Raw genomic sequence first — 27,282 nt, 5'->3', positions numbered from 1 at the left:
GACCTCGGACACGCGCTTGGCATTCGCAATGTGTTTTTTTGCTTTTGTCTGGCATGATTGTCAGTGAGCATACGTTTGCACACAAAATCCTCGCTCAGCTCCTACAAGAGTCAGATTGCGATGATCATGAGGGGTTCTGCTGACAGGTGGGCTGCTGTTACATTCCTGCGCCATCCTGCTGCAAACGATTATTGCGTTCGGTCTGCGAGACCGACGAATGACGACGTGCTAAGTGAAGGTGTACTATACGGGAGGTTACAGTAAAGAGGTTGTGACCCGTCAGCCGTGCCTTTGGACCGTAACCGTCCTCAAAACTTATGCTTGGTCGTTTCAGTCTGAAATATGCTTGAAATGTACTGATTAAATTTGTGACAAAGTCCGTGGATATAGTGCTGCCTGTAGCCAACGCCCAAAAGAAGTGGTCTGGTATAAATACTGAACATGTGACAGCCGAAAGAACCTGAACAAAACCGGGTTCGGTCCTGTGAAGCAGGCGGTCCGAGGAAAGTCGTAGTAGTCGTAAGGCAGAGTAGTTATGCTCGCTGATGGTCAAGAACTGACAACCGAACAGGTCGAACTGTGTACGAGAATGCATTAGTACGCGCAGAACACACCAACCATTCTGCATAGTGCATCCCTCGAGAAGATTCAGGACGCATGTCGGAAGCCCGATTCAGGATGTGCACCCCAACAAGCAAAGAGCCGCTGTTAGGAGAGCGACGGGAAAGATCTGGACAGCCAGCTGAAAGGAACGCCTGCAGCGCTGGTAGAAGCACGCATCCAGACAAGATACACCCACAGCAAATGTCGAAGTCGCATGATGTTTGCCCAGGCTGTTGTCCATCAAGGAATCAGTAGGCCGAGGCTTCGAAGTATCGTTTTGATCTGCTCTTTCTTTCGAGAGACGTCGGATCCTGGGGCAAATTTGTGTGGTGAACAACATGTGGACGGTACACGGCATCTACAGGTGGCATCCAGTCATCGAGCCCAAGAGGGAAGTACTCGTAGAGTAAGTCAGCACTTTCATCTGGGCTGTTGATGATGCCGATGGAGAACGATGGGGGCCGTGCTGGGGCGGCGCGTTTCCTAGCGTGCTCTACAGGCGAGGTTGCCTTCTTTGGCTCGTCTTCTGTGAGTGAAAGAGTGACTGGCGCTATCGAAGTTCTTTGTGGGGGAGGGACGCTTCTGGAGACATCGGGTGTAGATTGTGCATATGGTGTCGCGTGCGGCATCTGCGACGAGGGTGGGTCCACCGGTATGGCGGTCATGGCGCCTCCACCAGGTACTTTCCAGTCAGAAAACTCTGGCGAAATCGGCACTTCCATGGTGCCGAATTCGTATGGGACCTGTATCGTGTTCTCCGCTTTCACGGTTGAGGTCATGTTGCTTTGCCCTTGAGTCTGACTGGTCTGAGCAGTGTCGCCAGTGGTCGTACGACTTGGCTGTTGAGGTAAGTGAGATTTGCGGGCCTGCGCGGTTCCACCACTGATGGGCATATCTTTGCGCGACTGAAAATTCCTTGGGCTTCTGCCACGAACAATAATTGCACTCGAATGAATTTCACACAGAGTGACCTTCATGCCGTTTGCGAGCGACGCTACGACCTTCAGGCGAACAACGAAGTGCTGTTGCAGTTCCTTTCTTCTCCCGTTGTTAGCGGTCGCTATCCTGAACTGCAATCTCTTCCAGCTTATGGGAAATGAGACGTAGTTGCTATCCATGTCCTGGCCTGTCGACAAGTCCAGAGGATATGTTGGAGGCTCTTTTTCTGTCTTATCCTCGATTGGTACCGTACTCGTGGCGGGGGTCTTCCACGGCACCGAGATAATTTTAACCGAGTTGCCCTCGAGAGACTCGGTTGCAGATATGGTGAGCTCCTGGCCAAGTATGGGTATTTGTTCACCGTGATCAGTCAGAAGAACATGCATACTCCTTGGCAATGTGACTGTGCCTGTAATCTGAAAGAGATTACGGCGATAGCAGGTTAGCTCTGAAGGTGGTGGTTGGACATCGCCAGCTGTAGCCCACGGGGATTCGGCGAGAAAGAACATGCCATGCAACTGGGCTGACATGGACATGTGCACTTTCTGCTGCATACCCATGCCGAGGTCGAGTACGGTGTATGGTACGCTTGGTAATGAGAAGCTTAGTAACTTGTTGTTGCTTTCGATGTTGGGGCTCTCTGGCACGCCGTTCTGCTCGTGTGGGTGAATCGACTGCTCGTAGGTGCTGTGGACGTCCGAGAAAGGATCTTCGTAGGTACTTGGGAACCTCCGTAGAGGCGGTGCTGGGTGCTGCATATGATACTGCGACACCGAGAAGGCGTCTTCGCTCCTGCGCATGGAAATTAGCAGTTAGTCGTGCGCAGAGCTGCAACTGCTTACGCAAACGTCTCGTTGTCGAAGACCGAGCGCTGGTCAAACTGTTCCATTGGGTTCATCGGCATCGCCATGTGCTGTTGGTCCGGTCCAGGCACGTTCTGCATCAGCATTGGCGTCGCGAGGTACGACATGGTGGTGGTATCGAAGCCCTCCATGGCAGTGGTGTGGATTGACAAGGGCTAGGCGCATTCGCCCAGCGACGGGGAAGGCGCGAGCAGGTGGCGGTGGGGCAGCGGTGAAGTGAGCGCGGAGGTGGCAGCAGTGGTGAGGTGGGCTTGGTCGTCGGCGCGGAGAAGCTGGGGATGACAGGCGGGAGCGTGTGAGCCTAGGGCAAGGGTGTGTTTGGGCGAGAGAGATTGGAGATGGCGATGTCGCTGATACAAGCGCCGCATAGGGAGCGCAGCCGGCAGTGCGTGCGCACCCAGACAATAATGCTGTAGCCCAGCGCCCGTCGCTGCTGAAGCTGTGTGACTTGAGCCCACCGCAACTGATCACATGCAGGCCCTACTTGCCAAGGAAGATGCGCGGAGTCGACAATGCAGGCGAGGAAAGCCCCCGCGGCCGCAGTGGGGCAACCGGTGCAAAGACCAGCAGCGTCTACCTGCAGACTGCCAGACAAAGAGAAGCACGGTAAGAGAGTGGAGGCAAGACAAGACTGTACCGTGACAGAGATTCTCGAAGGCTTCTCGAACGGACAAGCCGAACGGTGGCAGTGGCAGATCAAGGAGCACCGACCTGCCGGAAGAGCCAGTGAGCGAATCGCGCGCTTTCCTCCACCTCCAATTCAAGTGCGTCCAGAGATAGACCAGGCTTTCATGCTCGTCCGCAGCTCTATCCTGACGACTTTCGCACGCTCTTTCGCTAAGTGATCTGCGTATCTCACATGTGCAGTTGCAATAATGTTATGTGGAAAGCAAAAGGGAGGGTTGCGACAAGCTCATGTCGTGTTGGTCTGGCAAACGCAATCGAGGGCTTGCCTAGTTACTTCCCGTTTGGAACAGCCGCTAGTGATATGCATCATAGCAACCACGGCGTCGGAATCATAATGCGCGAGCTTGAGGAGATCATCAATAGCCGTCAATTGAAGCAGCAATCACCAACTATTCAGCTTTGATACATTGCATGTGTGTACTACAGTGCAACGCCTAGACGCCCGGGTATGCCCCAATCAGTCGCTTATTCGAACAAGCCTTGTGTTACTGGCCGCCACTAAATATCAAAACGCCTTGAACCAATGTCGTAGGAGACTCAAGCAGGGGGTATCGTAGTCCACGTTGCTGCATCGCATGATACCTCCTCAAAATTATGCATTACGTCGAAACCCATCGTAGAGAAGCCGTCAAAGTTTCCGTCGCCATCCATCTGTACGTGTCAGTATGTCGCACTTTCGCACTGTCAACAATTGAGACTTACATAGTCTAGCAGGCAGGCGTTACAGCCTTGCTGTCTGATCTGTCGCATTCCAAGTAGGATGAGCCCTTGGAGTAGTGTTGAGTACTCTCCGGCACCGGGTGATATGACCGGGGAAGAAATACCACCTGCTGCTTCGTTGAGGTCTTTGAGAGGCGGTATATATTCGGAGAGTCGTGAATGCTGGTTGTAAAGCACCACAGTGCCTACGAGAGCTCCGTCCTCTGGACGTTTGGCACGGATAATGCCGCAAGCCTGAGGGTCTTGAAGCGCCAGCTTGTACACCTCGGCCAGACCTTGTCGATTGCTGGTCTTGATGTGGTCCAAGATGGGCCCTGCGTACTCCCAGCCGTATATCAGGTCAAATTGGGCTCCAGCGCTAGCTAAGCTCTTCGCCATTCCTTCGGGAGGAGTCCAGGCCTGCAGGTTCCGAGCGACCATGCTGCAAATTGGACGTGAGAGGGCTGCGTTCCAACCAAGGTTGGCGAACCATGATCGTAGGCGTTTTCGCTCAGGACCATGACCCGTAGGGATTCCAAGGTACACACTTGGCAATCGAGATCCTAACTGGAATCGCTTGATGCCTTCTTTCTGCAAGAGCGTCCGGATGGCTCGATTGTGTAGCGAGTGACCAATGGACAGTTTTCTCCGAGCAGGATCGACGAAAAGCGCACTGATGACTCCAGTACCTGTTGACTTGAAGAAGTAGGTGGAACAGAATCCGTACAAGGCTTGTGTGCTGCTGTTCCTTACCACGAAGTGTGACTCCTCAACTTCAGGATGATGTAGGATAAAAGAACTGGAAGTCGCGCTTGACAGTTCTGATCGCTGATTCGGTGCTGCACCTTCCATGACTACGTTGATAAGAGCGTCGAGAGCATTAGAATCTCGGTCCTCGTTGAAGATTTCGACCAGCCAATGCTGTCTCGAAGGATGCAGCTTCTGACTCTTGCTGATTGTCCCAGGTAGCGTGCCTGTCGGTGAGAGCTCACCATATAAGACCCTCACCAACGAGTTGAGCGCCGTCTCAGTGAAGTCGTACGTGCAGATGTACGTGCCAATCGAGGTATCCATTGCGAAGTCGTATGGCGAACTGACAGCCACTACAATCAGCGGCTTCTCGCGCTTCTCGCCGCCAGTAGTGTACTGCATGTTGCAGATCATCGACACATGTTTGGTGAACCCGGATTGGTACAAGTTGCGATTGGCATCTGCTGTGAGCACAATGATTGCGCTTGCGCGGTTGATGAGATTTTCATGCACAGGTCGAACGCCGTTGGCCGTGTAGGAAGTATGCAGCACCCGTCCGTTCCGCTGCCTGGCCAACGACCTGCCCAGTTCTCTGAACACTCGCTCTCCGCTCATGACGGAAGAGCTGTGTTCCCAGGCATGAGGCTCAGGCGAGTGCGTAGCCGCAGCATCAGAGAGCTCTCGCGATGCGGCAGACGCTGCTAAAGGCTTTACTAACGGAGTCAGTAGCAGCAGCTCTTCTTCGCTTTCCAAAATATTGGTCAGTGGTAAGAGCCTATTCTTGTCGCGCACAACCGAGATAGAGCTGTTATACGCTTTTGTGGATAGCGCCGTGTGTGAAGGCTGGAGGGTCTCGAGATAGTTCACTCCTGGAGGATTTAATGCCTTCTCCCATGATGTGCATTTTGCTTTCAGAGCGAGTACACGCCTCAGTGAGTTGTATGCCCGCAACTTGGAGACATCTTCGTTTTCGATTCCAGTCTTCAGTCCTTTCATTCCTTCCTGCTGGAATTCGAACGACCGGCAAAGAAGAACAACGTCGCAGCCAGCGTTGACAGCCATGACTGTACCACCTCCAACGCCAATGTTATGACTGAGCGCCTCCATCTCTAAACATTCCGAAACGACTACACCGTCAAACCGTAGATCGGTTCGCAGAAGTCCATCAATGACCTGGTCGGAGAGGCAGGCGTGCATGGCATTCAGGCCTGCGGAGGACATGGCGCAGCCACCGACGAACATCGAGTCGAGTCCTTTTTCGATGGCCTTCTTATAAGGAACCAACGCGCTAAGACTCAGCTGCTCCAGCGACTCTGTGATGATAGGGACATCAAGGGTCGACCCAAGGAACTCGAGATTGCCGTATGATGGAAAGTGCTTGCCCAGTGTCACGACCCCAGCTTCTTTGTAGCCTTGCATGAACGCGCAGCCGTATGCAGCCACTTCCTGGGGGTCATCGCCAGCTGTTCTGACTCCGAGTGGCTGATTCCGTGCGTTGGTGAGGACGTCGAGACAGGGCCCAAATATCCAGTTGATCCCACAGGCAGCAATTTCCTGCGCAGTTGCTTTTGCTACTTCGAAAGCCAGCTCGGTCGATCCTGCAGCTGCCATACCCATGTTGCTGGGGTATTGGCGGATGTAGATCTCATCGAAAAGGCTATTGACGCCGCCATTCTCTTGGTCAAGACCAATCGCTAGAGGTACCGGGTGTCCAGATTCATGGGCAATCTTCTGCAAATCATAACAAAGCTTTGTAGTCTGTTCGGCGGCTTGGGCCCGATGTCAGCAACGTTTAACAAGTAACATTGCATTGCGCCGTAGGCTTCATTCCTCACATTTACAATTCTTCGCAGTAAGCAGAATGGAGCCGACCTTGAACTCCTCGATAATTGTTCGAATATGTGGAGTCACTGTGGTCCCATCGAACCCCATCATGAACATTTGGCCCTAAATGTCACGTTACTGGCCGATCCACTATGTCAAATAATGTGCCAGGAGCTACCTACCATGGTCCTGCATTATGACAGCGTTAGCCGGAGTTTCGGTCGCATTGCGCGTTGTGTGAAGAGGAGCGCGCGCGGAGCTCACCTATCGAGGTCATCCCAAACCGGGTCCAGCTTCTCGGTTCTGGGCGCCATGATGACCGCACCTGTCGCATAGGGCCAGGAAACGATCTGAATCTGCAATGGGCGCTGAGGCTTGAACGTGACTCGCAGCGGCTTGTTAATGGAGGAAAGATGGAGGTGGATGCAACGGTCGCATTCACGCTTTCCGGGGGGGGCACAGGCGCGACCCACTGTTCTCTCGGCTGTGGACCTGTGGTGGACCAGGTGATAACTTCGTGCGTTATCGACGACTTTGCTTCGATACCACCTCGAGTATCACCCCACTGGCCCTAAACGCGCAACGGTCTGTGATAAGCCTCAAGAGACCATTGCTGTGTCACATCGTTTGCGGCACCCAGTGAACCTGCGTGTACACGAGGCGTGCGCTTTTGGCGGCATCCAGCGGCATCGTGACAGAAGCTTGCACCCGCTCGTGATAGCGACTGGCGTCATAGTAACTAATGGTGTAGATCCTCGAGTCTCATTAATACCACAGCATGTGCGCCATTCTTCTGAGGGTTGTTGAGCTTTGTCTCAATCGCGCTCCCTTCCCTTATCCGGTCATTGCCTCGTCCTCTTTCCCTTGCTTTCGACCCGATAGCTCACTGTTTGGGCTCCTGCAGGCCCAACACGACACACGATGCCGTCGCTAGTTACCGCAAATGGCAACTCGGGCTTTGCACAGAGAGATCTAGGCGTGACAAAGTTCACCAACTGCTTGCTAGTCAAGGGTGATGACCTGGTCAACGAGGATCTTTGGGTCAGCTCCACCAGTGGCAAGATCTTGAATGGACAAAAGCTCCTGTTCGAGCATAGGACTGCCCCTGATCAGATTGTTGACCTTGGTGGCCGTATTTTATCTCCAGGGTTCATCGATACTCAACTCAATGGCGCCTACGGATTCGACTTCTCCGTTATCCCAGATGAGGGTGCTGCAGCCTATGGTAAGGGCGTGCTTAGTGTCAACAGAAGTCTCATTACGACGGGCGTAACGTCTTACCTGCCGACAATGACCTCACAGCGCCCACAAGTCTATCATAAGGTTGGTACGAAGGACAGAGCGCATGACATTTGCTAACGAAAAGAAGGCACTACCATACTTGGGGCCATCAGGCAGCGCTCGTGATCCGTCCCATGGATCCGAATCCTTGGGCGCTCATTGTGAGGGTCCTTTCCTGAACCCAACGAAGAACGGCATTCACAATGCCGCTGTCTTGCGTGAACCGGCGCGTGGCACTTCGGACTTAGCCGACTGCTACGGCTCCGCTCATATCGGACACTCATCGCCTATCAAGCTTGTTACTCTGGCACCAGAGCTCCCAGGAGCTATCTCTTGCATCCATGCACTTGTAGAGAGCGGCATCCGAGTCTCAATCGGCCATTCGGAGGCTACGTATGAAGAAGCCAAGTCGAGTGTCAAGGCAGGTGCAAGCATGATTACGCACCTCTTTAACGCCATGCGTCCTCTCCACCACCGTAACCCAGGTATTTTCGGCCTGTTGGGCACACCATCTTCCTCCATACATAAACCATACTTCGGCATCATCGCAGACGGCATTCATTTGCACCCTACATCTATCAAGATCGCATGGAATGCTCACCCAGAAGGGCTGATCCTTGTCACGGATGCCATGCGTCTGGCTGGAATGCCAGATGGTACATACGACTGGACCAACGGGTCGCGCATCATCAAGCAGGGTCCACTGCTCACGCTGGAAGAAAACGGCAAGATTGCGGGCAGCAGCATTCAGCTTGTGGATTGTGTGTCGAACTTCTTGAACTGGACTGGTGCGAACGTACCTGAGGCATTGAAAGCAGTTACGGAGACGCCGGCAAGGATGCTAGGCATGGAAGATGTCAAAGGCACACTGAAGGAGGGTGCCGATGCAGACTTGGTGGTCTTGAGCCTGGAAACTGGTACAGTGGGTAGTGAGAAGAAGATTGTGGTCGATCAGGTCTGGAAATTCGGTACGAAGGTTTTCGATGTTGCATCCAAGGTTTGATCGCAGGCGTGGCTCGGTTGCGGGCAAGGATGAAATCTACACTCGTCCTCTACCTAATCAAGAAGCCATTGACGACTGTTGTGCATATCTGGACCTCGATCCGTATTTCAACTGTAGACTCGCAGATGTTTGTTCATCAGGTAAACAATCAATACTTGATGCGAGGCAGAACGCCCGAGTCATAAGCACGTGAGCGCCTGTCACGGCCGTGCTCGCAGATAGCTTAGCGCGTTCGATGATATCATTCTTTCGACTGGCCGCCTAGAGTGTGGCAGTCATCGCTTTGTTGCATTTCCGATCGCATAAACTGTAGCCTGCTCATGGCGTTTGTCAGAGATTCGCTTTCACGATGATTACCTAGCCGTGAAGTAAGGCAGGCGCATGTAGCCTCCCGCCCCTCCCAACACACGCTCGCGCCTCGCATCGCCACTTTTTCTTTCGCAACGCATGAATATTCGCCGAACCTGAACGGCCGCCTTGTGTATGAACCGCCTGCAATATGACTTCGCCGCCCGACGACGAAACGGCCGCAGCCTCGGCACCCATAGTTACTGTGACCGGCGCGGAAGACTCGAACGCTGCGAAGGTGGAGAAAACCGCGATAGTGCTAGACGCACAAAGTGGGGAGGGAGAAAACAAGGTGCCTCCAGACGCCGACGAAGAAACGCGACTCAAGTTTTTGACAACGGGGACCCGGGCGCAAGATGACCTCGAGCGCGATATTGGCCGGCAGGCAGACCAGCTGCTCACTGAGCAAGCTGATGCCAGAGACAGGAAGCGCATAGAGAAGGCAGAAGTAGAGGCAAAGCGTGCCGAAGCTGCGATCCAGAAGCTGCGGAATCGGCTCTCGTTGCCTGCGGTGGACACACACAAGGCCAAGCTGCGAGGTGAGATTGCAGCGTACCAGCTCAAGATCGAGGATCTCGACAAGGAGATGGACGCCATACAACAGCGCATAAACGAGCGACATGCCGCGCCAGAGAGCGGAGAGATAACGCAGGACGGTGTAAATGCCCCTCTGCCAAACGAGAGCCGGCGTGACTTCTTGATCCGCACCGGTAAGATTACGCCTTTCTCGAGACTGGCACAGAACCAGACTGGTTCAGGAACATTAGGCGAAGCCATGCTTGATGCCGAGATGGAGGACATGGTCGAGGATGATACTACTACCGGTCCAACTTCGCATCGAAATTTGATGAAGCCTGGCTTCCAGGACGTTGATACCAGCTCGGAAGAGCCAAGCCGACAGTCGACCACACGCGCTCGGAAACGACAGAAGATCAAACCCTCGAGCCATGCGGTGGGATCACGAGCGTCCAGCGCAGACCCCGGCACAGCTGATGCTGACAGCGATGACGCTTTCGATCCGCGCATGTCTGCACGGCAGCTTGCTACTTTGGATGACTCCGAAGAGGGCTCAGATGTAGCTATCGATGATGACGATGACGACTTCGGTGCAAGCGCTGGTCGCAGGCGCAAAGCCAAGGGGAAGACGTCGAAGAAGGCAAGAGCTGTGTCTGCGTCTGAGGCTGAGGTTGAAGAGGACCTGACAGGAGTGGATGACGGCAACGAGAAGGTGTTTCGTCAGCGCATCGACAAGTGGTCGAACAATCGCGCTGCAGCGAGGAAGCGAGCGAGAGAACGAGATCGTGACACCACAGTCGAAGATGAGCCGGAAGAGGAGTGGTTCCAACCTCATCCCACAGAAGCTGATACTATTCTTGAAGGCGGCTTTCGCATACCTGGAGACATCTACCCAGCCCTGTTCCCCTACCAGAAAACAGGCGTACAGTGGCTTTGGGAGCTGTTTCAGCAGAACGTTGGTGGCATCATCGGTGACGAAATGGGATTGGGTAAAACCATCCAAGCCATTTCTTTTGTCGCTGGCCTACATTACTCCAAGCGCCTCACCAAGCCTGTGATAGTGGTGTGTCCAGCAACGGTCATGAAGCAGTGGGTCAGTGAGTTCCACCGCTGGTGGCCAGCTCTGCGTGTCTCTATTCTGCATACGTCAGGCAGTGGCATGCTGAACACTCAGCGAGAGGACCGCTACGAACGGGAGATGGAGTTGCGCAGCTACGGTGACTACGACAACACCTTGACCGGAGCTGGCAAGGCAGCTAAGAAAATCATCGAGAAAGTCAAGCGAGACGGTCATGTCCTGGTCACAACCTACTCTGGCCTGCAGACCTATTCAGAGTTCTTGACAGCAGCCGAGTGGGAATGCGCCATTCTCGATGAAGGGCACAAGATCCGCAACCCAAACACAGCTATTACGATCCATTGCAAGGAGCTTCGAACACCGAATCGCATCATCCTGTCAGGTACGCCTATGCAGAACAACCTCAGTGAGCTCTGGTCTCTATTCGACTTCGTGTTCCCGATGCGCTTGGGAACCTTGATCAACTTCAGGAATCAGTTCGAGTTCCCTATCAAGCGCGGTGGATATGCCAATGCCTCGAATCTCGAATTCGAAACGGCTATACAGTGCGCGGAAACTTTAAAAGATGCTATTAGCCCGTACTTGCTGCAGCGTTTCAAGGTGGACGTAGCGACCGACCTGCCACAAAAGAAGGAGCAGGTGCTGTTTTGTAAGCTGACGAAGCAACAGCGGCAGGCCTATGAAGGTTTCCTGCAGTCAGAAGACATGAAGTCTATCGCCTCGGGAAAGCGACAGATGTTGTATGGTGTTGACCTTCTGCGAAAAATTTGCAACCATCCAGACCTGACTGAGCACAAGACTCTGTCGAAACAGCCTGGCTATGACTATGGTGCACCAAACAGGTCCGGGAAGATGCAAGTCGTGAAGGAATTACTATCGCTATGGAGGAAAGGCGGCCACAAGACGCTGCTCTTTGCCCAGCACCGCATCATGCTCGACATCTTGCAGAAGTTCCTCGATCACCTGCCTGACATCAACTACCGTCGTATGGATGGCGAGACGCCTATCAAATATCGACAAGATCTTGTCGACGAATTCAATAAGAGTCCAGACCTTCACGTCTTCTTGTTGACGACTAAAGTTGGAGGCCTCGGTGTCAATCTCACAGGTGCCAACCGCGTCATCATCTACGATCCTGACTGGAACCCGTCCACTGATATTCAAGCAAGAGAGCGTTCGTGGCGTCTCGGTCAGAAACGCGAGGTTGAGATCTACCGCCTCATGTCCGCAGGTACTATCGAGGAGAAAATCTATCATCGCCAGATCTTCAAGCAGTTTTTAACAAACAAGGTGCTCAAGGACCCAAAACAGCGCCAGACATTCCAAATGAGCGACTTGCACGATCTCTTCACCTTAGGAGGTGAAGCTGCAGACGGAGAAACAGAGACAGGCAACCTCTTCCGTGGGTCGGAAGTCAAGTTCGACGAAGACGGCAGCTCAGCAGCCCCAGATGCCACTACATGTCAAGATCTTGCAGCCGTCAAGGGAATTGCCCACGCTGAAGCCTTACAAGTACCTGTCTCCGATACAGAAGATGGCACACGAAGCGCCGGCGAGAGCACAGAGACAGAGACACTCACCTCAGACGGTCGTCTCATGTCTACCATTTTTGCAAAAACTGGCGTGCACTCTGTCCTCGAGCACGACGCAATCGTGAACTCGACAGCGGGCGGCCGGAAGCGCAAAGTGCAAGCAGACCCCGCCTTCGTCCAGCGCGAGGCGCGACGACAAGCCGCGCTCGCCGCGGAGCAACTCAAGAAGAGCATGGAAGAAGCCCGCGCCGTGCCCGCCGGGGTACCAACATGGACAGGCACATACGGCGAAGCCGGACGCCCTTCTGATCCCCCTCGCACATCATCCACTCGCGGCGGACGCGGCGGACGAGGCGGCAGCACACTCAGCCGCGGCCAGCCCTCTTCCTCATCTATCCTCTCCAACCTCGCCGCGCGCCAGGGCCGCCCCGTCTCCACGTCCACGGGCGCATCGACACCGGCGAGCTCATCGCGGGCCTCGACGCCGTCAGCGACCACGCCGGGCTCGTTCCGCGGCCGCAGGATGCTCGAGATGATCCGCGATTTCATGATGACGCATGGCGGCAGTGTGCCGAGCCAGATGCTGGTCGATCATTTCGATCACTTTGTGCGCGCGCAGCCCGGCCGCAACGAGGAGTTCAAGGAGATGCTGAAGACGGTTGCTACGCTGCAGCGGAGCGGGAGTGCGCAGCGTGGACGCTGGGTGTTGAAGGACGAGTGGAAGCCCAGGTCGGGAGGGCGGGGGCCAGGATAGGTGGGTGGTGCGAGGCTTCCGGGCGGTGTGTGACGATAGCAGGAGCGAAGCGGGAGCACGATCGTGCGACTGTCCCGTAGACGCGGTGTTGGGTTTCGCGATACGGGAGATAGCACTGCATTCTTGCCAAGTGCTGGCATGCATTCCGAGCATAGTGTTGACAGACAATGACAATCTCAATCAAACAAACACACAACATTCAGTTACACGCGGACAGGCAATCGATATTGGTGTGTTTGTACTCTCTCAATCGCTCAAATTCCTGATAGCTAGATCTCATCATTATAGACCAACAGCGTGAAAATTACATCCCGTACTGCTAGCCAGCGCACTCCTCTTTGTATTAAGATGCGTATTTGTCCAAGTCCTAGATATGCGGTGTTGCCCTTTACAAAGATGTGACGAATGTGCTCCGTAAACTCCAGACTCAACCTTAGATGACGCCAAATGATTGTGGATTGCTCCCCGCTGAACGCTGCCGAACCCGCAGCGCCAGCCCGGACCTTTTTGTGATTCAGATTCGATTTGAGATGAGTGAAATATGGACAGGTGTGAAGCGTAAGGAATGCCGTTATCGTGGACGAGATGTCGTCCGTATGCGTGCAGACCGTGGTGGTCTTGGGTTACCACAGGCCAAATGTGTATGTGAAGTAGGCCAGCGAGCCGATTGTTGTGCCGGTGGTGAGCAGCAGGGCTTGGAGGGTCATCTTCTCGAAGTGCGAGAGTGCGCCGTTGCAGTTTGCGCAGTTGAATTCTGTGTCGAGTCAGTTGGGTGCTGCACATTGAGCGGCGGACAGAGTATTACCAGAAAACGGGACGTAGGGCTGCGGTGTGTACATGCCAAACTGGAAAGAGTTGAAGACAGCCAGGTAGCCGGCCTTGGCGGCAGCGCTGACGCTGGACTCGGCATCGTAGATGATGAGCGTGTACTTCTCGGTCAGGAAGGGCACCTGTCCGGACGGGGTGTTCTTCGTGTCCCACACAACTGATGTCTGCTCTGACGACTGGTTCACGGCGATGGTATATGTGGCCTGGTTGGCGGTGCAGCTGGCCAGGATGTCGATGGCGGACGGGGTTGAGGACAGCGACGTGTAGTTCCAGGCAAAGGTCACGTAGTCGCCGACCTTGTAGAACTGCGAACCGGCGAGGGCGCCAGGTGTCACCATGGAGATGCCGCCCGCGGGCAGGCGATTGTCGTAGCTGGTGACCTTGGACTTGCTTGACGTCTTGCTGCCCGAGGCCTTCTGCGAGCCGCTCGCGCTGGCCTTGTCTGAGACAGAGGCGCTGTTGCTGCTGTCGGTGTTGGTGGCGCTGGCTTTGCTGGACTCGGCGGCCGTCGTCCGTGAGGGCTGGTTGCTTGACTGCTGCTCTGAGGCCGAGGCCGAGTCTGGCGGGGCGGGTTAGCAATGCGGTTCCAGCGTAGACGGGCGGCACACATACTGTCCTGGCGGGCAAAAATGTTGATGACGTCCCCCAGGCCGTGCATGTTGGCGAAGGCGTCGGGCATGGCAGCCGTGGCCGAAGTCAGGGCCAGGAGGCCGGCGAGCAGCTGTGAAGGCCTCATTATTGTCCTGCCCAGATTCCCAATTCACTGCAGGAGGTCGAGTCGAGGGGCCGTGAGACGGCTGAAGGATGCGGGCGGAATCGTCGTGTGGAGCCGGTAGTGCGACGAGAACGTGTTGGCGTGTCAACAAACGGCGTCGTAGATTACGCAAGCGTGTCCGAGGCCTCGTTCCCTGCCAAAAACGAGCGACTGGTGAAGGAAAGCGAAAGGCGAGCGGGCGGACAAAAGTTGACTGTAAGTAGGAGACACAACGATGGCGGGCTCGCTGAAGAAAGGGCTGGCTGGTGCATACAGGGGGCGTCCGAGCATGAATTGGCCATGCGGGCACTAGCACCGATTCACTCGACCCAATTCGCCGCTCATTGCTATGAATAGGCGGCGCACCCACACCCGTTGAGAGCCATCGTCATGCACATCCTATCGATTAGTTCGTTTGTTTGAACTTTGCGGCTCTTTGCGACTGCGCATATTTCTTCTGTTTAGCTCGCGCTCAAAGCAAAAGGCCCGCTCTAGGATGGTTGTTGTGGTTGTTGTTGTTGCGGTTGATCGAGCCAAGTGTTTGCGCTCATGGCATTCTTTGGTAATCTTGAATGCTTGCAGGGCTGTGGCCGGTCGTGGCCTCCGAATACGATGTTCGGCTGTTCGTCTCTGCTGCCACCCTCGACCTCGTCTTGCGACATTGCCGTCACCTGTTCTCGTCTTGGCTGTGCTCTGCAGCGACGCAGCTTACTCATCGAGCTGCTTGTGCTATTTGGATGGCACAGCTGAGAGGGCAGGAGGTGGTAAGACATCACAGGCGTGGCAAGGATCTATCGGCTAGCTGAAACTTCTCGTATTTGATGTAGAGATTCCCAGTATTTACGTACACCTACTATCTGAGCCAAATCTTGTGTCCATTAAGTGTGCGACTCGACGCGCTCGACACCAGCCTGCTTCTCGTGCTGGAAAGCAACATCCATGAGCGCAGGCTTCAGTGCCTCAGCATTCTCGCGAGTGAACTTGCGCGACGACACCCTGTGCTCGAACAGCAGATCCAGCTCTGAGTATGTGAGGCCCCTGGTTTCTGGGAGACGGAAGAAACCCCAGATGATGAATAGCACCGCAATGCCCGCCCAAAAGAAGCCGCCCTTGGCGCCCCAATTCCAGTCATTCACACCAACCATCTTCGGCATGATCGTGTTGGTGACGAACACAATGCTGTTGTAGCTGGCGCGCGAGAGCGCGACCGTCTTGATACGAAGGCGAGAGCTGGGGATCTCGGCGGCCAGAGTGTAGCAGATGGGACCGATAGAAAGCTAGGCTGGTCAGCACATGGATGCAACGTCGAGACCGGATGACATACCTGAAAGCAGAAGATCATGAGGATGATTAGAATACCTCCAGCGAGGCTCGCTGACTTGTTGGTTTTCGGAGCGAGACCGATGAATCCGACAATGAGCAGGATGAGAGAGATGGCTGACAGACCAGTCAAGTACATCTTACGGCGCCCGAACTTGGTCATAATCCACCAGGCGATGATGCAGCCTACCAGACCCAGACAGTCTTGACCAATGGTCAAATGGAAAGAGTCATCTTGACTCAATCCGACACCCTGCAAAAACTGAGTACCGAAGCCCATAAAGGGAACACCGCAGAGCGCCTGAGTAATGAATGCCATAGCGGAGACCTCAGTTCGGTGGAGGTCGCTGCCACGGAAGAGATGCCAGTAGTTGGTGCCAGCAGATACCTCTCTCTCAAATCGATCAGTGACGACCATCATTTCAACGTGAGCATCCAAGTCGAACTCGACACCCTCCTGAGGAGCGGTGAGCTTGCTGATGGCGGCACGAGCCTCATCGACGCGGCCTTGACGAATCAACCACCACGGACTGAGACACTTGGTCAGTTTGCTGTGCTATCGGCGCCATCTTATTCATCGAATTCATACCTCTCGGGCGCTAGCAGAGTAGCGAGGATGATGGGGATAGGCCAGATCCATTGCAGAGCAAACGGAAGCCTGTAACCCCACTCAGTAGTATTCTTCATGAGCCCAGTAAGGACACCGGTAGAAAAAAGACCACCGATGACCCAGCACATGTTGATCCACGAGGTCATGTATCCTCGGAGGTGTGTAGGGCAGAGATCGGCCGCGTAAGAGATCGCGAGTGTCTGGGGTTCGTTAGCACCAAAACTTTTCACTGGCTCAACTCCTGAACTTGGTTTACCTGGAAGACACCCCAAGGTAGGCCTTGGATGATACCACCGATGAGGAACATCTCAAGGCTGGTTGAGAAGAAGGGAATAAAGATGGCGCCAATCATGACAATCATGCTAGCGACCATGGTCTTCTTGTACCCAATCCATTCGGTGATGTAGCCATTGATGATCAGACCGAGGATACAGCCAACCTGAGTGCCGTTCAGGATGATGGTCTGCCATCTGGATGAGACGATCCTGCCGCCCTCAGGACTCTCCTGATCGCCGAACCTGTTCTTGAATGGTTCGAAGGCGAAGAACTTGTTCATCAACGATGTGTCGTAACCCTCCATGACAACGGCGAGGGAGATCAGGAAAGAGAACACGATCGCCTTCCACCAGAACCGTAAGCTCTGGCGGACGGACATGTTGTGTTCATTGTGAATGGCAGCATTGGTGTTGTCAGCCGCGCCGTGGCCCGTCGTCGAATCGAATCTTTCGGCCAAATGACCAGCGGTCTTGTCGTCAAGCCCAGACATGGTGAAGACGGTAGAAGACCAAGATGATGCTGAGCACCTCTTCGAGTTAGAGTCTGGAGGATGTACCCTCTGATGCGCACGCTGAGCGTGAGTGGATCGTACTCAGGATGCGGAAAGTGGCTCAGCTTATATGTGTATATGTCGTGCGTATGGTCGCTCAAACTGAAGAGGCCGGCCTCGGCAACCGAATCATGATGGCGGCTCAGTAGGTGGATTGGTCTGGAAGGGGGAAACCACACGACCGGCAAGCACCGAGATTAGGCAAGTCCCGTTAAGTTTGCGGGGAGATGCAGGCAAGTTCGTCTCCGCCCCATGGGACAATGCCCCGTGTGGAGATCTGGCAAGGTGCGTGGCTGATCGTTCGGCCAATCAATGGCGCTATCCGAGTCAGGTCCGAGGCGGTTCAACGACCAATTGCGCGTGCAATAGCCGTCCAAGGTTCCCAAGGAACTGAGAACGGTGAACCTGCAGGTCGCAGGATCGTTTTCACGTGGCTTGATCGAAGACTTTTCCGCCCATAGTCCGCCTCTAGAGTGCTGGCAAAGAGCGGACCGTCTCTAACTGCAAACTTGGCAGGCGTTGCGACCCGGAAAACCGCCCGATCTGGTAGGAGCCAGTCCCAATTGAGGGGCAAAGCGGGGACAGTTCGGACAACAACAAAGTTCGTCGTCTCGTCTGTGAAGGCCAAACCACATGGCTGAGAGAGTTTTCCGCCCTCCGCCTGTACAAGATTCACCACTTTTCCGACGTGGATCCACTGTAAGAGCGTGATGCGCAAACCATCGGCGTGCAGCACCTGCCGGTAAGCGAACCGAGAACCTTACACTTACCAGATGTCTGGTCCGACAGGGCGCTGCTGACTTACCACAGAGCACGGCGACGCAAGTGCATCTACCCAGCGGGGGAGCGGTCTGATCGGGTGATCGCATGCGAGTACTGTCGGTCACGAGCATTGCACTGCGTCCAGAGGCCTCCTGAGGGTGGCTACTATGCTCAACGTCAAGCAAAGATCGAAGAGTTCGAGGCCACCCAACATGCGTCAGCGTCGCCAGGCAGTCAACTCACACCAACGTCATGTCAGTTCCCATCCGACCTGCCACCGATGCCTCTGAGGCTCGAGCTGGTGAACTTGTATTTCGACTACATCCATGATCAGTTTCATTCGATGTACCATCGCCCGTCCTTTACCGAGGATGTAGCGCGAGAGAGGGTGCCGAGGATCATTCTGCTCGCCATTATCGCACTTTCTTGCAGGTAAGACCACAGACTGAAAGCCAATCGAATGCTCCTCAACTGTTGCTGCACAGATTTTCAAACAGCTCCGTGTACCTGGAGCTAGACCCACGGGAGAGGGGTGAAGGCTTCCGCGCAGCGAGTGAAGCACTACTCAACCTACGTGATGTATCCCCAGTCACGATTCAAGCGTGTGTACTTTTGGGTGCATATGCAGCTGCACATGGTGATACAGACGTCGAGAATGTGTTCTACAGCACGGCAGGCCGCATGTGCCTCGTCCTCGACTTACCCAATCGGCCAGTCACCAGTCTATTGGAGAGGGAAGTCAACATCAGAGGTATGTCCGCTCTTGATTCGTCATGCTCACTCTCAAGCCTAGGGGCTGGGTTAAAAAACTACTAATTATACTCAAGTTTGGTGGACTGTCTGCATGGTCGACGTGTGGTCGTCCGCTGCAGTCAAAGTCCCAAGAATTATGCCTCTCCGAAGTACGGTGTCATATCCAATCGACGAAATTCCGTTCTCGTCGATGAGTGACGACTTCACGTCCAACTTCATTAGCAATCCGACAACCTATGAGTCGCCTATTCTGACCGAAATGATCAAGCTCAACAGGATACTCCTGCAGGTCATCGATTTCAACCAACGATGTGTGTCGGAACATCTCGATGGCGAGGCTTTGGAGTCCGGTGTCAAGTCGCTTTCCCGTGAGCTAAGCATTTGGCTGGAGAGCCTGCCTCACCACATGAGGGACACACCTGACAACTTCAAATGGTTCGCTGATCGTGGTTTCGGACGCATGTTCGCGGCATTGTACCTAGGGTACTATCACTATGGTCAACTGCTTAACTACCAGTTCCTTGGTGCAGATTCGATCTCAACTTCTACTTTGTACGCTGCGGACTGCAAACATCATGCCTCAAAACTGTGCGAAGTGGTCTATCGATCGTTCGCTACTCTGGGCAGCGAGGTGATGTACCCAGCAGTTGCGCACATCCTCGTAATCGCATCCACTGTTCAGATCCACACCCTGCTCTTCTCTGGAGATAACGGCCAGATACGGCAGGCGAAGTCTCGTCTCGAACGTAACTTCGAAATCCTCCTGCGATTGCGGCCATTCTGGTCCAGTGTCGATAGCGCAATGAGCCGCCTGAGGGCCTTTCATCAAACCTGTTTGCGAAGCAAAGACACAAGTTTCGTTCTGGACCGCTGGCTGCTACGTTTCTTGGTTCAGTTTGCTCCCCATATGGAACTCGAGCCGCGAGACAACGACCCGCATTACGAGGCTCTCCTGGCACTTTCGAAGCAGTCGCCTTCATCGTGTTCCTCGTTGTCGGTTACCTCGCCAGGAATGGTGATGCAAACCCCACATGGCGCTTCCCCACGGGTACACCAGGCCCCACATCCAATATAGCGGCGGAAAACATCATGTAATTTCCACGCGTGTTGTGTGGATCGTATCCTAGAGCGCAGGGCGGGAAAACTTGGCGTCGGCACTCGCATAGCGGTCGGGTCGGACGCAAAGTGTGATGGGTGTCCGAAACGTGCACAAGCAGCTGTAACAAGTACCTCGACACCCAGAACATCAACAACAACAGAGATGGCCCCGCATCGATACAGCAACATCGTCGCTGCGACCCTTATCACTGGAGCAGCTGCAATTAACAATGGCCTAGCTGTAACACCTCCGATGGGTTGGGTAAGACGACCGATATGAACCTCCGATCACGATACTGATGGACCAAAGAACAATTGGAACGCCTTCGGCTGCGATGTCTCGGAAGACCTGTTGTACACAACCTCAGATCAGATCTTGGGTCTTGGTCTTCGAGACTTAGGATATGATCACGTTGTGCTGGACGACTGCTGGCAAGATGTCAATGGTCGTGACAAGAATGGCAAACTTCAACCCGAGCTCAGCAAATTTCCCAATGGCTTGAAATCAATATCAGATCATCTCCACGGTCAAGGACTGAAATATGGCATGTACAGCAGCGCAGGCGAGATGACCTGTGCACGTTTCTGTAAGTGATGGCTCGTTGTCAACAACCAAGCCTGGGACTAACAGCGTGGGACAGCTGGATCTCTCGACCATGAAGTTGATGATGCCAACAGCTTCGCTGAGTGGGGAGTTGATATGCTCAAGTATGACAGCTGTTATCACATGGGCAGGATCGGAACACCCCAGATCTCGTTCAATCGTTTCAAGGTCATGTCAGATGCTCTGAAGGCCACTGGACGAAACATCCTGCTCAACTTGTGCAACTGGGGAGAAGACTCGGTACATACTGTATGTACACCCCAGACGCTGTGGATTCAGGTCAGATCTGACATTGCTATAGTGGGGAATGTCTATTTCGAACTCGTGGCGCATCACAGGCGATATCTACGACAGCTTCACGGCAAGTTTGAGGAAAGCGTCGGAGCGGGAGACCTGCACTGACACTTCACAGCGACCTGATGATTTGTGCGGCTGTAACACCATGGCTCCTGGTGATCCATCCTGCATCGCCCCTGGAACCCACTGCTCCGTCATCTTCATCCTAAACAAAGTCGCTCCATTTGCGGACCGATCCATCCCAGGCGGCTGGAGCGATCTCGACATGCTCGAAGTCGGCCAAGGCGGCATGACAGACGAAGAATACAAAGCCCACTTCGCACTCTGGGCGGCGCTCAAGTCTCCCCTCTTCCTAGGCAACGATCTCCGCTCCATGCCGGCGTCGGCGCTAACCATCATCAACAACCCCGCCATCATCGCGCTCAGCCAGGATCCCCATGGCAGATCGGTGACTCGAGTCCGCAGAGACACAAAGGTCGCCAAAGACCAGTACGGCGAGGGCGAGACGCACGTCTGGGCGGGCTATCTGCACAACGGCGACCAGGCCGTCATCCTTCTCAACGCTGCCGCCGAGGATCTTGACATGGACATCTCCCTGTCGGAGATCTTCACGCCCTTTGGCCCTCACGGGTCCGCACCTCACGTCAAGTACGACTGGGCCGTGCACGATCTGTGGGCGCACCGCATGGCCGAAGAGACTGCGGAGGAGTTGCTCGCTGCCACGTCTGAAGCGGATCGCGCGGCCATCTTGAAGAAGGTGAGCTGGTACAATGCGACCGAGACGCCGTACGAGCAGGGTCTTCGCGAGGGTGATGCCAGGCTGTTTGGCGAGAAGGTCGGTGTCGTCAAGGCTGGCGGCAGCTTGAAGGCACCGGTGAAGAGCCATGCTGCGAAGGTGTTCAGGCTGAGGAGAATTGCGAAGGAGGGCGAGAAGTTCCAGGGGAAGAGCATTGATCGTGTTGCCAAGGACGAGTTGTGAGGGGCCGGTACCCGTGGTCTGTTGTTGTAGATGAGCACTTGTTGTTCTAGTACCTCATGTGGGACGGCGAGCTGCATAGATTTAGACTTTCCTTTCGATCATGAGCTGCATAGGCGGAGCAACGGTGTACAGTGCTAATGGACATGTGATTGGGTATATGAAGGCTATCAAGCTTTTCGCTAAACTTTATGTACGTCCACCCGCCATCTGTGGGCAACATCTCTCCTGCCATTACCTGCCCCCTCCCCCCTCTCCGCTCAGTATTGTGCAAGAAGTGAGAAACCAGTCCACTTGTCTCGCGGGTCTGCCTAGGCTGCGAACTGCATGCCCTCACCGACCTCGCTGAGCGCGGCCTGGGTGCCGCCGTACTCCTTGGGGATGCTCTGGCCCAGCTCGGTAGCCAGTTGGTTGCCGTAGCTCAGGACGGTGAACTTCTTGACTGTCTCCTTGGCGATGAAGAGCTTGGTCGCGTTGAACAGCCAGCCCATGACGACGGGCACGTTGACGAAGAACTTGCGCGACAGGGTCTCCGGGTAGTAGCGACCCAGGACCTCAATGGTCTTCTTTGTTGCGGCCTTGACGAGCGGGTCCTGGCGCAGGAACGAGACTTGCAGGTAGTCGTGCACCTGGAAGCCCTGGTAGGGGTCGGGGCCTTCGCCGTAGTTGGGGATGGGCTGGGTGGCGCTGGAGAGGTTGAGCTTCTGGACAGACTTCTCCATGAGGCCTACGCGCCAGCGCAGGAAACTACAGGTGGTGTCAGTGAGTGCGTCCAGGGAGTGTGTTTGGGCTGACGTACGCATCGAGGTCACCGAACGTGGCCTTGTTGTCCTTGACAGCACCGTAAATGTTGAACGTGACGGTGTCCTTTTTGTTCTCGCTCTCCGGGACGCCGTCCACCTCGATGATGTAGCCGAGGCCATCGAACTTGGTCTTGTCAAAGGACTCGCCTGCGGCCTTGGGAGGATCGAATTCCTTCCTCCACTTCAGCGTCTCGAGCAGCTGCTGCTTGGCCTTTTCGAGATCGTTCGCGTTGGCGCGCAGGAACTTCTGCAGGATGAGCTTGGTGTGGAACTCGTCGGACTTTGTGAGTGTGACGCCGTAGACCTCGTTGTGGCCGGACTCCTCGGTGAGCTTCTCGAAGGCGTCATAGAAGTGGGTCAAGGGGTGGTCGGCGGCGGTCTCAGGCCAGGCAGAGGCAGCGGCAGGGGCAGCAGCGGCAGGAGCAGCAGCGGCAGGAGCAGCAGCGGCAGGAGCAGCAGCATCAGTGGCAGCAGCAGCCGGGACAGGGGCAGGGGCAGCAGTATCAGCGGCACCAGCACCAGCACCAGCACCAGCACCAGCATCAGCACCAGCACCAGCCGGGGCAGACTCGTTGGAGACGACAGCACCGGTAGCGTCAGTGGTGACACCAGGAGCAGAACCAGCAGCACCGGCGGCCGTGCCGCTGTCGCCAAGCGTCAGGACGGTGCTGGGGCCTGCAGTGGTGACGGGTGCCTGGTCAGAGGCCTGCTGCGAAGCTTCAGTGGGCAGGCTCTCCACGGCGACGGCAGGCTGGGGAGCAACAATGGGCATTGGGTCTAGGGGCTTCTTCTCGTCCAGTGCAAGATCAGCTGTGCCCTTGGCCAGCTCCTCGGCCTCGTTCGTCTCCGTGGTGGCCTCGAGGCCCTTTTCCCCGGCCTCGATGGACTGGGGAGCAACGGGCTCGCTCTGCTTCTCAGGTGCATCGCCGAGAGGGGCTGCGGGGCCCTGCGCTGGGGCGTCTGGCTTGGCGTTGTCGGCCATGGTGACTCTTGAGCGGTGGTGGTGGGGGTTATGGATGCTGCTGCGAAGCTGTGTGATAATATGGCTACAATGTATTTCGAAACTGTCGGTGAACGCGACAGTAGCGCCGATCGGCGCCCATGCGCGCTGTCACGTGGGATGCAGCACATGCAGCACCCAGAACCATGCCAGAGTGCGTTCCTGTGTAGACATGAATGGTTGTGTCTTGCTTGCGCTTCGCAGTCGTCAAGCACATGTCGCAGACTCGCCAGAGCTAGCGTACTGACTGGCTAGCCGAACGCCGAGTCCCCATGTGAAGAAAGCGCTTCTGCTCCTGCCGAGGTTGCCGCGTCGCTGCGTTGCGCAGAGACAGCGGTCCCCAGCTTCGACTCGACCACAACAGTCCCGCAAACAATGTTGCGTGCTGCCACTGTTGCTGCTGCCACTGCTGCCACTGCTGCTGCTGCCGCCGCCGCTGCCGTCGACACCCCGCCAACCGCCCAGCATGTCGTCCTCGGGCGCGTCGCAGTCCCCGCCGCCGGCTGAGAAGATGGACCCCGTCCTGCGCAACGCCCTGCGCTACACCATCAGCCCGCGCGAGTACCAGCTGCTGCACCAGTATCTGCTGTCGCGCGCCCCGGCCGTGAGGAAGCGCACCATCAACCCGCGCCGCTACAATGCCATCGCCCAGGGGCCCGACGACTACACCGTCGCTGCAGTGCGCGCGTCGCTGCGCCTCGGCCTCGCGACCTTCACGGGGCTGAAGGCCTGGGAGCTGGTCAAGGCCAAGCTGCTGGCGCGAGGACCCGTGCCGGCCCGCCGCCAGCCCCGCGTGCCCGTCTGGAGGTCGACCACGGTCCGTCTCAGCAGCTCGCTTGCCCTCATCCTGCTCTTCCACCGCCTCCTGCGGCGCTTCTTCGTTCGCCTGCGCGACAGCCTCCTCACCAATGAAGCCCGCTCGTTCCGCAAACGCAACCCGCGCGTCTCCCGCTCGCTGACGTCACGCATGGCGCCAGCAGTGGGTTCCAGCATGGCGGGCTTCTTCCTTGCCGTGTATCCCGGCGACCAGCTGCGCATCACCATGGCCATCTACGTCTTCACACGTGCCCTCGAGTTCTGGTACAACCACCTCGAGGACCGCGGCTGCTTCAAGAACACCCCGTCCTGGGTCGGCTCCTGGATGCTCATGCCCGTTGCATACGGCCAACTGCTCCATGCCTTCGTCTTCGACCGCGACTGCTTCCCTGACGGCTTCGGCAACTTCATCCTAGGCAACTCGCCAGAGTACATCCAGCAGCGACCCCTTGACCTTTCTCGATCAGTGCGCTGGCCTGGCACCTACGACATTGTGGACGGGCTGGCCAACATCTCCAAGCAGCGCTGGCCGCCCTTTGTGTCGCCCATCCTCTTCCCCAACAAGGACACCCTGCCTCGAAGCCTCACAGCCATTGCGCCCATCACATCGCCCGCCCACCCAGCCATCAAGTCGCTCTCGTGCGCCCTCCTGCATCCCCAAGACCCGTCTTGTCTGCGCACATATGTGCAGTACTGGATCCAGGCATTCCCCAAAGTCGCCCGCTTCTTTACCATCTTCTTCACCGCCATGAGCCTCGCGCGCTACAAGGCGTTCCTCACCTCGCCCTCGGCAGCTCTGAACAAGCTCGCAAAAAGCATCCTGCGCATGTCTCTGTTCATCTCGGGTGCCATTGGGACCAGCTGGGGCTCCATCTGCTTGTTCCAGAACATGTTCCCACGCAGTTTTCTCCCCACGCAGCGCTGGTTCCTCGGCGGCTTCCTAGGAGGCCTCTGGGCGTTTTTGGAGCGCAAAGGCGGGAGAGGGAATTTCCTGTACTGCACGCGCATGTCGATTGATTCCGCGTGGAAGGTCGGCGTCAAGAGGGGGTGGTGGCGTGGTGTTGCGAACGGAGATGTGTTGCTGTTCGTCCTCAGCTTGGCTACGGTCAATGTGCTGTACGAGATGTCGCCACGGTCCGTCAGCAGCGGTGTTGCGCGGAAGGGCCTGGGTGTGCTCAGGGGTGAGGGCTGGGTGGACAGGGCGGCTGTTGCCAGAGACGGAGAGCAGGACGATGACGCCAAGGGTGTTCCGCCGTGAGCGGGTTAACGATAATGTGTATGTTATGTTCACGATCGAGATGACTGGTTTGCCAGCAGGGTGATGCCCTGACTATATGCTATTCTACACATGCCTGTGCTACAACTTTGATCTCGCCGCCTCATCATGCTTCCACCCCGGCATATCCGCCAAATCCTTTGCAGGCGCTGCTCTCCTCGACTTCAACGCATCACCAGTCCCCGGCCGCCACCTCCACGCCTGCTTCAGATCCTCGGAGAGCGTACCCTCCAGCAACTCGACCACATGCTTGCCGATGTTCGGCAGAAGCTTGAATGAGTGTCCACTATCACCCGTCGCCAGAACGAAGTTCTTCCACTGCGGATGCTCACAGATCAACAGCGCAGCATCCGCAGTATCAGTGCACCAGCACAGGCTGCGATTGAACAACTCCTTGTCTTTGAACTTGGGCAGGAATGTAGCCACCGCCTTCCTAACGCTCACCTCCGACGCATCAGGGTATGTATCGGTTGGATGCTTTGCATGGCTCCTCGGCACACTGACGCGTTTCCGCTCGGGAGCGCCAAACGGCTGCATCGTCTGGAACCGCGTGAACCCCGGGAACTCATCGCACACCTTGATCACGCCGCGCTCATCTGGCTCAAAGAAGAACCCATAGTCGCCGTGGTACACGACGGGGCAGTCTTTGTACTCCCCCGCTTCTCCGGGGCTGAGCTGCATGTGCGCATACACCCACGCCTTGCTCACGCACTGCTCCTGCAGATCGATCAGCGCCGGGCTCCACGCGCCCGCAGCAAGCACGACTTTGTCCGCGTAGTAGCGCGCACCGTCGACGGTCTCGACGCCGACACACACGCCCTCCGCCAGCAGAGGCGCTTTGAAGGTACCGGCGCCGTGGAAGCCAAAGTTCACGCCGGACTTGAGAAGGAACGCGCCAATGGCGTTGATGGCCTTGGCTGCCGCGAGCCAGCCGCCGTCCTCGCTGAAGACGGCTTTCCAGCCTTGGATTTGGTCGCGGTCTAGGAGCGGCATTTTGGATAAGATGGCGTCTTCGGAGTCGAGCCAGTGGTTTGTCGTCTCCAGGCCGGCGTTGGCGTCGAGAAGGGCCTGGTAGGCTTGCTGTAAGCTTGCGATGCCTTTCTTGCCGTGCGCACAGTCGAGCTGGGAAGCTGTCAGTGTGGTGTTGGGGCTTTGGTGGGGTGGCTCTGCTCACTCTGCCAGTGTTGTGGAAGAAGGGCTTGAACAGCGAGTCTTCTCTCCACATCTGCCGTGCTTCGAGACTCAGTTGGAGATCCACCGGGTTCCGCAGGCGGACGCCCATGATCTTGTTCAAGTCATTGCCGGCGGATTGCGCAGAGGGAATGGGATATGTGTCGAGGACTGTGATGTTTGACGCTGTGTAGCCGGAGCGAACGAGATGGAGGGCAGTTGAACTTCCGATGGTACCGCCACCTCCCACGACGATGACGGTGGTGTTTGAACGCGGATTTGCCATCGTGCAATCGCGTTGTTCAATCCAAGACTCCTACCTCCCGTTGATATCTTCGATCGATACCGGTGATATCAGTCTTCTCATCAGCCTTTTAGCCTTGAGGTTTGGGCTGTTATTGCTGCTCGATGGAGTAGGAGGCCTGAACACGCCACCGTGAAGATGGCACGACGTGGAGGTTGGCACGACGTGGAGGATGGCACGACGTGGAGGTTGTCTCTCCATGGAGTTG

The 27,282-nt window shown here is 55.8% G+C and overlaps 12 protein-coding genes across 12 annotated transcripts; 5 read left to right on the top strand and 7 right to left on the bottom strand.

Annotated features, from left to right (window-relative positions):
* Window positions 1-33: 33 nt before the first annotated feature.
* M421DRAFT_251934 (uncharacterized protein) lies at window positions 34-739 on the bottom strand. Its single transcript, XM_033588614.1, has one exon. It carries the CDS (start codon window positions 626-628, stop codon window positions 158-160), a length of 471 nt encoding a protein of 156 aa, XP_033453141.1. The 5' UTR covers window positions 629-739; the 3' UTR covers window positions 34-157.
* A 112-nt stretch (window positions 740-851) lies between these two features.
* M421DRAFT_98077 (p53-like transcription factor) lies at window positions 852-2,536 on the bottom strand (the record flags this gene model as incomplete). The annotated part of the gene is made up of 2 exons (XM_033598578.1): window positions 852-2,334; window positions 2,385-2,536. The coding sequence occupies 2 exons, from the start codon at window positions 2,534-2,536 to the stop codon at window positions 852-854; spliced, it is 1,635 nt and encodes a 544-aa protein (XP_033453140.1).
* Window positions 2,537-3,439: 903 nt separating this feature from the next.
* Window positions 3,440-6,716, bottom strand: M421DRAFT_416488 (glycoside hydrolase family 3 protein). Its single transcript, XM_033591092.1, has 5 exons — window positions 6,630-6,716; window positions 6,548-6,554; window positions 6,377-6,488; window positions 3,795-6,310; window positions 3,440-3,743 (listed from the first exon to the last, which is right to left on the bottom strand). The coding sequence occupies exons 1-5, from the start codon at window positions 6,677-6,679 to the stop codon at window positions 3,630-3,632; spliced, it is 2,799 nt and encodes a 932-aa protein (XP_033453139.1). The 5' UTR covers window positions 6,680-6,716; the 3' UTR covers window positions 3,440-3,629.
* A 217-nt stretch (window positions 6,717-6,933) lies between these two features.
* On the top strand, window positions 6,934-8,940 carry M421DRAFT_416486 (carbohydrate esterase family 9 protein). Its single transcript, XM_033591091.1, has 2 exons — window positions 6,934-7,688; window positions 7,735-8,940. Exons 1-2 carry the CDS (start codon window positions 7,287-7,289, stop codon window positions 8,647-8,649), a joined length of 1,317 nt encoding a protein of 438 aa, XP_033453138.1. The 5' UTR covers window positions 6,934-7,286; the 3' UTR covers window positions 8,650-8,940.
* Window positions 8,920-13,073, top strand: M421DRAFT_416485 (DNA repair and recombination protein RAD26). Its single transcript, XM_033591090.1, has one exon. It carries the CDS (start codon window positions 9,149-9,151, stop codon window positions 12,875-12,877), a length of 3,729 nt encoding a protein of 1,242 aa, XP_033453137.1. The 5' UTR covers window positions 8,920-9,148; the 3' UTR covers window positions 12,878-13,073.
* Window positions 13,074-13,083: 10 nt separating this feature from the next.
* Window positions 13,084-14,732, bottom strand: M421DRAFT_416484 (uncharacterized protein). Its single transcript, XM_033591089.1, has 3 exons — window positions 14,318-14,732; window positions 13,683-14,264; window positions 13,084-13,631 (listed from the first exon to the last, which is right to left on the bottom strand). Exons 1-3 carry the CDS (start codon window positions 14,439-14,441, stop codon window positions 13,501-13,503), a joined length of 837 nt encoding a protein of 278 aa, XP_033453136.1. The 5' UTR covers window positions 14,442-14,732; the 3' UTR covers window positions 13,084-13,500.
* Window positions 14,733-15,266: 534 nt separating this feature from the next.
* On the bottom strand, window positions 15,267-17,618 carry M421DRAFT_416482 (general substrate transporter). The gene is made up of 4 exons (XM_033591088.1): window positions 16,646-17,618; window positions 16,369-16,589; window positions 15,784-16,309; window positions 15,267-15,736 (listed from the first exon to the last, which is right to left on the bottom strand). The coding sequence occupies exons 1-4, from the start codon at window positions 17,153-17,155 to the stop codon at window positions 15,338-15,340; spliced, it is 1,656 nt and encodes a 551-aa protein (XP_033453135.1). The 5' UTR covers window positions 17,156-17,618; the 3' UTR covers window positions 15,267-15,337.
* Window positions 17,619-17,925: 307 nt separating this feature from the next.
* On the top strand, window positions 17,926-19,805 carry M421DRAFT_53782 (uncharacterized protein; the record flags this gene model as incomplete). Its single annotated transcript, XM_033595153.1, has 4 exons — window positions 17,926-17,957; window positions 18,026-18,409; window positions 18,463-18,728; window positions 18,805-19,805. 4 exons carry the CDS (start codon window positions 17,926-17,928, stop codon window positions 19,803-19,805), a joined length of 1,683 nt encoding a protein of 560 aa, XP_033453134.1.
* A 93-nt stretch (window positions 19,806-19,898) lies between these two features.
* M421DRAFT_251879 (glycoside hydrolase family 27 protein) lies at window positions 19,899-22,086 on the top strand. Its single transcript, XM_033588613.1, has 5 exons — window positions 19,899-20,090; window positions 20,139-20,415; window positions 20,470-20,681; window positions 20,734-20,793; window positions 20,845-22,086. Exons 1-5 carry the CDS (start codon window positions 19,992-19,994, stop codon window positions 21,706-21,708), a joined length of 1,512 nt encoding a protein of 503 aa, XP_033453133.1. The 5' UTR covers window positions 19,899-19,991; the 3' UTR covers window positions 21,709-22,086.
* Window positions 21,836-23,693, bottom strand: M421DRAFT_416480 (CRAL/TRIO domain-containing protein). Its single transcript, XM_033591087.1, has 2 exons — window positions 22,505-23,693; window positions 21,836-22,452 (listed from the first exon to the last, which is right to left on the bottom strand). The coding sequence occupies exons 1-2, from the start codon at window positions 23,488-23,490 to the stop codon at window positions 22,017-22,019; spliced, it is 1,422 nt and encodes a 473-aa protein (XP_033453132.1). The 5' UTR covers window positions 23,491-23,693; the 3' UTR covers window positions 21,836-22,016.
* Window positions 23,694-23,974: 281 nt separating this feature from the next.
* M421DRAFT_53394 (uncharacterized protein) lies at window positions 23,975-25,582 on the top strand (the record flags this gene model as incomplete). The annotated part of the gene is made up of 1 exon (XM_033595111.1): window positions 23,975-25,582. The coding sequence occupies one exon, from the start codon at window positions 23,975-23,977 to the stop codon at window positions 25,580-25,582; it is 1,608 nt and encodes a 535-aa protein (XP_033453131.1).
* Window positions 25,583-25,631: 49 nt separating this feature from the next.
* M421DRAFT_251796 (fructosyl amino acid oxidase) lies at window positions 25,632-27,193 on the bottom strand. Its single transcript, XM_033588611.1, has 2 exons — window positions 26,775-27,193; window positions 25,632-26,722 (listed from the first exon to the last, which is right to left on the bottom strand). Exons 1-2 carry the CDS (start codon window positions 27,054-27,056, stop codon window positions 25,682-25,684), a joined length of 1,323 nt encoding a protein of 440 aa, XP_033453130.1. The 5' UTR covers window positions 27,057-27,193; the 3' UTR covers window positions 25,632-25,681.
* Window positions 27,194-27,282: the final 89 nt, after the last annotated feature.

This window comes from Didymella exigua (assembly GCF_010094145.1).
Source record: "Didymella exigua CBS 183.55 unplaced genomic scaffold M421scaffold_3, whole genome shotgun sequence".
Taxonomy (NCBI): domain Eukaryota; kingdom Fungi; phylum Ascomycota; class Dothideomycetes; order Pleosporales; family Didymellaceae; genus Didymella; species Didymella exigua.
Note: the sequence above shows the minus strand (reverse complement) of the source record. Positions and strands in the feature narration are given on the sequence as shown.